Source organism: Anas platyrhynchos, chromosome 30, assembly GCF_047663525.1.
Source record: "Anas platyrhynchos isolate ZD024472 breed Pekin duck chromosome 30, IASCAAS_PekinDuck_T2T, whole genome shotgun sequence".
Classification (NCBI taxonomy): Eukaryota; Metazoa; Chordata; class Aves; order Anseriformes; family Anatidae; genus Anas; species Anas platyrhynchos.
The window spans coordinates 2,611,728-2,621,959 of NC_092616.1; the positions used below are offsets into that span (position 1 = coordinate 2,611,728).

Sequence of the window (10,232 nt, forward strand, 5' to 3'; positions counted from 1 at the left end):
ATTAGGCTCAGCCCTGTGAGCAAAACCTACTCTGTTTCTTGTTAAACCTCAGAACTGCTGCTTCCCTATCAGGAAAACCTCTGCTGCACGTTCCTTGGTAGAGCTCTGGTTTTTCCTACCAGAGGGTGCCACTGGGAGCAAGGGACTCTGGAAGTCCTTGGCATTACTGCTGCACTCAAGTGAAATCTTGCCTGAGAGGCAAGGGCTCTGTCCCTTAGAGCAGAGTAAGGGCAGCTATCCTGTCCCAAAGTCCTGGTTACAGCTGCCCTGGACTGGCACCACTTTGAGCTCAAAGATACCATCATACCCAGGTGTTCCCTTAGAGAAGAGCCTGCACACTGCTCAGAGGAAAGGAATCCAGTTTCCAAGTGCAAATCTCTCCTGTGGCCTTGAGGATGGTCTCAGTTCTCCACGTGTAGCAAAGAACACTGAGGGATCACTGCAGCTAACACATAGAGATTTCCAGCAGCATTTCCACGCCCTTAGCAGTCAGGTGTCTTCTCCATGGATAGCACAGAGCTGCGATGGCAGAGCTGTGCCCTGGAGGGGGGCAGCCTGCAGCCCAGCAGAACTCTTGCAGGAAAAGTTCTGAATGCGCTAAAAACAATGCGACCTGAAGACAGAGTAAGCTCATTCACAGCCCCACATACAGCCCTACATGTCATGACAGGACATGGAGGCTTCTCCTCAATTCATGTATCTGCATGACAGAACGTGCAGCATTCTGAGCTGCACCTGACTTATCCCCTACATCACTGACTCAAAAGGAGAATCATGAACAAGTTCCCATGCCAATATCTCTGGTGGTCCATGCTGGGGGAGCTGAAGAGACCAAGGGCTGTACTGTGGAAGACAGCAGCAGTGCAGGGATGGCAGAGAAATTTCAAAAGTCCCCTTTCCTTGTTTCTTGGAGCAGCTCCCTCTCACTCCCTGACCAGGGCTCTGCTGCCTGCAGCTGTCCCTGCCTGCAGCTGGGTCTCTGTCCCCACGCCTCCTGCCTGCAGCTCACAGCCCCCATCCCACCCGCTGGGTGCTCAGCTCTGCCCTGCAGACACCTCCTGGCAGCAGGGCTCTGCCCAGGGGCAGCTCGCTGGGGACATGTCCTAGAGGCAGGGACCCTGATCTGCACCACAGCCCTGGCCTCCCCTTTCAGCATCCTGGCTGCAGAGCCTGCTGCCAGCCTGTGACAAGAGAGCACTCAGGGCCTGGCCTTTCTGCATTTTCCTTCTGCCACAGACTTACCCTGTAATGTGCTGCAAGCATTGGTTCCCCATTGAGCTTTCAGTATCCCACAATTCACGCAGCCCGTAACCTCTATCTCCCTTCTCTCCCCTCCCAGTGCCAGCCACAGGTAGTGCCCCCAGCCCTGCTGTACTGTGCAGAGGAGCTGCTCCTGGGCAGAGCTGTCTCTCTGCAGCGCTGCCCGCTTGCCAGGAGCTCCCCTTGGGCCCAGGAGCCTGGCCCAGCTCAGCAGCAGAGGCCCAGCCCAAGGCCTCCCTTGCTCTGCCCCCCACCAGGCTCCCTGCACATGGCCCTGGGGCTGCAGGGGAACCTGCTGGGAAACAGCCTGAAGGGATCCCTGGGGCTCCAGCCCTCCCATGGCACACACACTTCTTCACACCAGTGTCATTTCTCCTTACAGAACACCAATTAAGTGTAACAATCACATCTTGTCCCACTATCAGTTTGGCCATGAAATCAGGGTCAGGGACTGATCTCCTTCATCCCCACTTAAGGAATTAATTCAGCAGAGTCAGTCAAGGCATCTCATGCCTGTTTTTATTCCTGGGGCTGGAAAGGGATCTCAGCTCCCTCCCATGCCTGCCACAGACCCACAGGAGCTGGGATTCCTCAGGCCTCAGTTCAGGTGTCCACAACATAGGCACCTTAATGCGAATTACTGAGCCACAATAGCTCCTTAGTGGAGATGGAGGACAGGCAGGAGCTGTTCGGATGGAAATACCTGCTGAAATTTGAGGTTGATCCTTTGGTCTGATGGGACATTCCTCAGGCCAGCTGAAATGGCAGAAGATGCCACATGTAGGACAACTGAGCCTGTCCCTACTCCTTATGTGCAGGGCAGCCTGCAGAGGCTGTCAGAAGAGAAAAAGGAGTCATATGTCACAGGCAGAGCTAAACCTATTCTGTTCTCTTTTAAATGTTCTCTTTTTTCCTTTCTCTTCTCTGTGACCCTTGGCTGTAATGGCTGTTGTGTCTCGGACATCTCCATAGGGCCTCAGCTCTCACCAGCAAGGTCTCCCTGCCCTTTGTGCCTTGAGGCAGGACTCTTCAGGTGTACAACAGGTAGTGGGTGGGGATAAAATCCGTGGTTATTTTGCAAACTACACCCTTAACAGTCCATGGGACCTAGGGGCCTGCATCCAAGGGTACAGGGAGAGCGTTCTGGCCTGAAGGTACTGGCTCCTTATCATCCCAGGAAGAGATCAGACAGCAGCATTCAGGTGCTGTAAGAGATCATTTAAATGCTCTTAGAGCTAAGACTATAAGGAGAGAAGACTATAGATGATCTATTAATTTGGTGTGACTTCATTCTAGACACAATACTCTACCGTTAGCCTCAGATCTCCATCACATGTTTGCACTGACGCTATGGGATTATTAAAGGTGAACAAATTTTGCTGATCAGTCCTTGGCTCTGCAGTTGACGAATCAGCATATATATGGGAATCAGGGAATCTTGGGTGGTGCCATATTGCCACTGGTGCATCATTTGGGTAGCTACTGGCACGTCGACCCTCAGCAACCCCACAACTGAAGGATCCTGTGAGGCACCGGGCAAGGTAGAAAACTGTTGAATGTGCATAAATCACCATAAATCACCTCCAGCATGGCCAATTGCATCAGATATGGGCTGCCTCTCTCCCTGGTTGTCCATTTGCCTGGGTGACATACAACATCTTCCTTGAAGGGATACTTTTCCTTTACACCTGACAGGAGTTACCTCAAGAGAGGGAGGATTTGTGCCCCCTTTGCAATTGCTTTGTCAATGCCCCCTTCCCTGGAGAGGGATCCCAGCTGCTTGCTTTCCCTGCCCTCTAATTCCAGGCTACCGGCCCTGTTATCCCAGTATCAGAGCAGCCAGGTGACAATGTGCTGGCCTAGATGATGGCTGAAATCTAATCACACATCTCACAGCTCCCCAAGGTATGGTGCTCAGGAGCTTACTGCTCCTTTTATGTTATCTCTGTCTTCATCCACCTTTTCCTGTGATGGCTCTACTTGGGAGTAGCCTGCCTCGTTTTCTTCTTCGTCCTTCCCCGTATGAGCAGGAGCTTATTTCCTAGCTAAGCAAGCTGATTTTGTCTCTCCTGTTTCTTCTCATATGCATGTATGAGTGATAGAGGCACAGGTTGTTTCTTTGGCCCAGTCGCAGGGATTGGAGTTGTGTAGATTGCAACTCAGTAAGCATAGGCCAAACCCCAGCACATTGCAGTGATTTCTCTCTCTTTGGAATCGCAAGGGTGATGACACTCCTTTTTCAAGCACTCTGCCTTTTTATTTATTTATTTATTTATTTATTTATTTATTTATTTATTTATTTGGAATCTGCACTTCTTCAGGGGTGAAGTTAGAAAGCATTGGAGGTGCCCACAGTTCTAGGTGCCTGCCCATATCCTCCCACACACCCTGCCCCTCATAATTATCCCGCCTCAGGGCAGATCATTGTGTGGCATTCTGAAATAGTTTACTCTAACCTTAAACAAAACCTGAAACACATTCAAGACACATAACAATATGTACAGGCTGATTTGAACATCCCAAGGATTCCAAGTTTTGAAGAGCTATTATAACTAGCTGTGGGGAGAAGAAGTGTCCCCCCTCTCCCCCCCATCATTTCCATAGATTGGCTCCCCGAGGTGAAAAGTAAAGACTGTTAATTATAAATAGTTTCTGAGAGAACGTTCCTCGAGCATGGAGGTGACAGCAATGCTGAGTACAACTACCAGATTTGTCTCATGACCAGTAATTTTATCACAACATAAGGCAGTGTTAGGCCGTGGAGTAAACTAATAACCATAAACCAGCTCCCACAAAGGATAAACAGCACAACAGGGAACACACACAATATGTAATGTGCTACCCAACACAGTTCTGAGACCAAACACAACTACTACACCAACAAAAAATGAACATTGTGGTCAGCAACTATGAAGCTGATCTATTGCTTCTAACAACTTTATTTTATCATGATCCAGTCATATCTGTCTTTATCTGAGCCCTTTATGGCCCACGCAGGATTCATTTGGGAAGGAGGGCATCCCACAGGAGGGACCCAGAGAGGGCAGAGATTGACCATCAAGGAGCAGTGGAAACAATGTCATGGACTCACTGCAATTCTCAATTATCCTGTTCCACCCAGGACAAGGAGTTACAGGAGGCTGGATGGGGGGAATGGTGTTTTTAGTTTGCTTGTAGTTCCTCAAGGTTGTAGTGCACCAGTGATAGGCAATAAAATATCTTAATCTGCCTATGCTAAGTCTGTCTTGCCTGTGATGATAATTGGTACCCATGAGGATATTTGGTGGGTGACCTCCTGTTCTACCTCAAGCCTTGAGCTCTTTTCATCATATTTTTCCCCCTTTTTCTTGTAGGTGGGGAAGTAAAAGAGCGGTGGCCATGGAGTCCACCTGTGTACCTGTGTAAACCCACCACAGTATGGAGATTGGAAGGGTCCAGCACCAGGGCTGTGGCCATCCAGGGATGGCATCTCAGCACCCAGAACACGCTCTGCCAGCCTGATGGCACAGGAGAGAAGGAGCAGAGGTTCCCCTGAAGGAGATCAGTACAAGGGGAAGGCTTGATTTCCAACACAGACATTTCTAGCACATTCCTGAGAGGCCTGTGGAGCTGCAGGACACACCAGTCTCTGGGACAGCAGACGCCCTTCCTCCCAGAGCCAGATCCTGAAGAGGCACCAGCTCCCAGGGAAACCTGGCCCTGGACTGTCCCCATCACAAGGAGGTTGAGCCATGCCCAGAGGAGCCCTGGGGCTTAGGGCACCCCTAACATCAGGACCCAGGAATCCTGGCTACCACATACTCCCCTGAGCCCAGAGGGACACTCAGGCAAGGCTCTTGCAGCAGCCACCAGCCATTTCCAGCCCACCGCAAAGCTTTGGACAGCTGACAGCCCCTGTGACACATCTTGGGAAGGGGCTCTAGACACCCTTACCTTTGGGGGAGAGCTGCAGGAGCACTGGGAACAGAGAAGTCATGTCAGAGGCGATGGTCACCCTCCAGCAGCCCTCCATCTCGCTTGCTGCTGGCCCTCAGCTCAGGACAAGGGATGCGCGCCCTGGCTCCTCAACCACAGCTCCTCTGCAAGGTGCCCCTGCTCCTCCGCCCGTCAGCGAGGGTCGCCCAGTGCAAGCTTGCTGCCTGCTGACCCCACTCCTGGCCACAGAAGGACAGCGCTGGGGAGCACCCAAGCAGTGCCCAGCAGGGACCAGGCCTTGCAGGGAAGTGCCGGCACTGCTGCTGCTCCAGTGACGATATCCTGGTGATGCAGTGCACCCCCTGTGACATCAACCTGTGACATTTGAAGGCCTGTGAGGTCAGCAGCATGGAGATGGCACAGCTCAGGAGAGAGATAAGAGATTCACTTCCCTTCTGCCCAGTTCTTTTCGGGATCAGGAACAGATCAGGGACATCTCCAAATGGTGGCAAAGGCCATGGAATAAAGGCAGTGGAGCCCTGGAGATACCACTACTGCCCCCTTATACCAACATGCTTCTGCTGTTGGGAGCCCTCCCACACTGGTTGGGTTTGAGGCTTGTCCTGGGTCTTGGATTTTTCAAAAGATGGGAGCAAAGGCACCTGGGATGGAACAGCCCCTCGGTGTGCCTGAACTCTTCACTGCATAGAACTCACTTCTGAAAGAAAGATGGGCTTTACAGAGTGAAGTGGGGTACATACCAGGGCCTCAGCACCATCCCCCAGTCTGCCATGCAGGAGGCAGAGGTGGTACACAAGGGAAGGGCAGCCGTACCCTCAAAATGTCATGATGAGAGAGAGGAGTAGGGAAGTGTTGCAGACAAAAAGGGGAGTGGGGAGAATGGTCTAGGACAGATGCCGTGCTCTCCTGTAGGCTGCCACAGCCTCCCCACAGCACACAGCTTTGGGCCTTCAGAGGAGTTGGAGACCACAGAAGAGGCTGAGGTGGGAGGGCAGCCTGCCCCTTGCAGCTGGGCTGCCAGATCTGCCTGCAGGAGACCACTTGTGTCTGTGTCCACAATGGAGGAGGAACCCATCCTTATTTAGGATCTAAGCTCTCTCATTTCAGGAGACCTGTGGCATGCTGAAGGCAGGACTGCAGCCCCTGACCGTACTGCGCACAGATGTACCTGGTCCCGTGTCAGCTGGACCATGTCAAGTGGGCTGCAGGGAAAGACAAGAGCTCGCATGTGCAGTGCTGGGTGTAGGTCTGTCTGTGAAAGCTCATCTCTTTGCATGTGTTGAAAAGCAGCTGGACTACATCATGCCTTGTGCAAGAGGAGTGTCAAGACACAGGTTTTCCTGTTTGCAAGTCCCAGATCCTGGTGAACATCACCTGGGTTGGCCCATCTGGCTGCTGTGCACAGAAGCTGTCTCCAAGAACCCACAGAAAACATGGGGAATGTTTGCACCGAGCACTGTCACTGTCCTGTGACTCTCAGTGATTAAAGGCCCCCAAGGTGACATGGGGTCATTGAACTCAACTTACTCCAATGGCTTCCATAAGACTTTGCCCAATTCTTTAACCTGCCTTCAGAGATTTACCTCCTGCCATGCTGTCACCTGACTAACGCACATTTTGAACCCACAAGGGTTCCCCCAATCTGCTGCCCAATCCATAGAAGAGATTGACGCATCCAGGCAGCTTCTTTCATGCTGAGGGCAAATCCCTGTTGATCATCCCCAATTGTCTCTTCTGAAGAATCTGCACCCATTCAGCATGACCACACTGTCACCCTGACTGACTCTCATCTGACCTTCACCCACAACGGCTCCCCCAAGCTGCTGCCCATCCCATAGAGGAGCTGCTCCTGCAAATGGAGGACAATACTCTGTTATTCATCACCCCATCCAATGTCCCTATCCAGCACAATGCCCCAAGCTGAGGGACATGTCTCCTGACACCTCGTCAGATGTCAATGTCCCAGCCCTGTGACAGCAGATTGCGATCCAGCTGCTCCTGCCTGTGCCCTAGGCTATGGGCATTGGGGCACAAGTGGGCTGTGTGTCGTGCTTGTAAACAGGACAAAGGGACAGGACAAAGAAATTGATTCCTTCTGGAAAAGGAGAAATAACCCTGCTGTCAAGAAGTGTGTCTGCCAAGGGGAGGGAGGGAAGCCCAGGGACCCCTTCAGGCTGTTTCCCAGCAGGTTCCCCTGCAGCCCCAGGGCCATGTGCAGGGAGTCTGGTGGGGGGCAGAGCAAGGGAGGCCTTGGGCTGGGCCTCTGCTGCTGAGCTGGGATGGGCTCCTGGGCCCAAGGGGAGCTCCTGGCAAGCGGGCAGCGCTGCAGAGAGACAGCTCTGCCCAGGAGCAACTCCTCTGCACAGCGCAGCAGGGCTGGGGGCACTGCCTGCAGAGAGACAGTGCTTAAAGGCAGGCAGCAGTGGCAGCATGCCCAGAGCTCACTGCAGGAGAAGACTTCCCAGCCCTGCACCCGGTAAGTGTCTGGCTGGAGGGCAATGCAGCCGCAGTTCGTGGAGGCAGGAGAAGCCGGGGGTGCAGGCAGGGGTGTCCAGGGCTGTGGTGCAGAGCAGGGTCCCTGCTGTGCCCCAGGGGCTGTGTGCCGGGGCAGGGCCTCTGCCGCCTGCCAGGCTCAGCACTCAGCCTGCCCGGGGAGCTGCCCAGGGCGCTGCGGGGAGAAGCTGCGGGTGGAAGGAGCCCCCCCGGCAGGGCAGGGTCCTGCTGCTGGTGGGAGGCTGCTGCCTGGGGCAGCCTGCTCACAGCTCCACAGCACAACCAGGGTGTATGCAAGGGGTCTTTGTAAGCGGTGAGTCAGGTCATGGGTTAGGTGCTTTAGTCACAGATTTCCTCAGACTCTGCTTTCAGTTTTCTCTTCTCTGGCTCACTGGAAATCTAAGTAGAGGCTGTTATTTCCCAGAAGATTCAGAAACTCCTGAGCCCTCATAAGGAGGTTTATAAGGATACCCCATTAAGTCCCTTTCCTGCCCCTCAGCCCATAGAAAGCTCCACCATCACCCCTTGCTCAGTGTCAGCAGGGTCTTTGTGCTCTGGGCTCTAGGACATGCCCCCAGCGAGCTGCCCCTGGGCAGAGCCCTGCTGCCAGGAGGTGTCTGCAGGGCAGAGCTGAGCACCCAGTGGGTGTGATGGGGGCTGTGAGCTGCAGGCAGGAGGCGTGGGGACAGAGACCCAGCTGCAGGCAGGGACAGCTGCAGGCGGCAGAACCATAGGTAAGGAATGAGAGGGAGCTGCTCCCAGAAACTCCATGGCAGGGTAATTTGGGCACCTCAGTGCCATCCCAGCACTGCTGATGTTTTCCATTGCCTTGACTGCCATCCAGCAAAGCCTCTGCCCCCACAACTATGGGATCTCAGGCTGCGTTGTCCCCTTGGCAGCAGGACCCTCAGAACAAAGAACCCCTCCTCCCCCCCCAGAATCCATCTTTCACTCCATTTCCTGCATCCCTCACTAGGAACCCTGGGCCTTTCTTCTGTTTCCCCTCCCATCCATCTTGCCCTTGCTATTCCCCTCAGACTTCCTGGGGAGTGGGTTTAAAGATAGAGCTCAAACACCGGAATACTGAGTCCTGCTCTGGAGGTGAATCCCTGGGAGCAGAGTGCCCAAGCTGTTCTAGCCAAAATGGCTCTGGTCACTGCAGTGCCTAGTGCTGGGAAATAATCTGGCTCTGTTCAGGTCACTGTGGTTTATTTTCATCCAGCAGGGGTTTTCCTGGAGTTATCCTGCTGTAGAATGTTGAACACCCTCCCTGTATTACAGGTACACTGCATCTGAATGAAATTATGAGTTTCAGAATGGGTCACCGCCTTTCCCAGCAGTGCTGAATCCAATGGAGCTCATGTGCAGAGGTCGTGGCTCCAAACAGTGCTCAGCCAGCACAAACCAGAGCTTCAGCCAGAAAGGAGAATGAAGATGCTGTTGAGAAAGTGAATAATTGTGGCGGTGGGTGAGAAAGGAAGAGTGGTGCTGAAAGTGGTTCTCTGAGATTTGCTCAGAGAACTCTGCCAAAGATCTCTGTGTCCTTTTGTCTTTGGACAGGCCCCAAGGCCAAGAGGCATCAGATGTCCAACAGCAGCTCCATCTCCGAGTTCCTTCTCCTGCCATTCGCAGACACACGGGAGCTGCAGCTCCTGCACTTCGCACTCTTCCTGGGCATCTACCTGGCTGCCCTCCTGGGCAACGGCCTCATCCTCACTGCTGTAGCCTGCAATCACCGCCTCCACACCCCCATGTACTTCTTCCTCCTCAACCTCGCCCTCCTCGACCTGGGCTGCATCTCCACCACTGTCCCCAAAGCCATGGCCAATTCTCTGTGGGACACCAGGGCCATCTCCTATGAAGGATGTGTTGCCCAGGTCTTTCTGTTTGTCTTTTTGGTCTCAGCGGAATATTTTCTTCTCACTGTCATGTCCTATGACCGCTACGTTGCCATCTGCAAGCCCCTTCACTACGGGAGCCTCCTGGGCAGCAGAGCTTGTGCCCAGATGACAGCAGCTGCCTGGGGCAGTGGGGTTCTCTATGCTCTACTGCACACTGCCAATACATTTTCCCTGCCCCTCTGCCAAGGCAATGCCTTGGACCAGTTCTTCTGTGAAATCCCCCAGATTATGAAGATATCCTGCACACATTCCTACCTGAAGATTTTTTGGGTAGTTGTGGTTGGGGTCTGTTTAGCGTTTGGCTGTTTTGTTTTCATTCTTTTTTCCTATGTGCAGATCTTCAGGGCTGTGCTGAGGATGCCCTCAGAACAGGGCCAGCACAAAGTCTTTTCCACATGCCTCCCTCACCTGTTTGTTGTCTCGCTGTTTATCAGCACCTGCTTTTTTGCTTACATGAAGCCCCCCTCCATCTCCTCTCCATCTCTGAACCTGGTAGTGGCAGTTCTGTACTCGGTGATGCCTCCAACATTGAACCCCCTCATCTACAGCATCAGGAATAAGGAGCTCAAGTGGGCTATTAGGAAAGTAGTTTCATGGATGTTTCTCAATAGTGACAAATTTCCCCTCTTTTTCCAGAAGTGA

The 10,232-nt window shown here is 53.1% G+C and overlaps 1 protein-coding gene across 1 annotated transcript; it reads left to right on the forward strand.

Annotated features, from left to right (window-relative positions):
* The first annotated feature begins 9,272 nt into the window (after positions 1-9,272).
* Positions 9,273-10,232, forward strand: LOC119714674 (olfactory receptor 14C36-like). The gene has a single exon (XM_038171652.2). It carries the CDS (start codon positions 9,273-9,275, stop codon positions 10,230-10,232), a length of 960 nt encoding a protein of 319 aa, XP_038027580.2.

Bases quoted from the DNA above. Each gene is read 5' to 3' on its own strand.
- LOC119714674 (XM_038171652.2), top strand. From the start codon at position 9,273: ATGTCCAACAGCAGCTCCATCTCCGAGTTCCTTCTCCTGCCATTCGCA.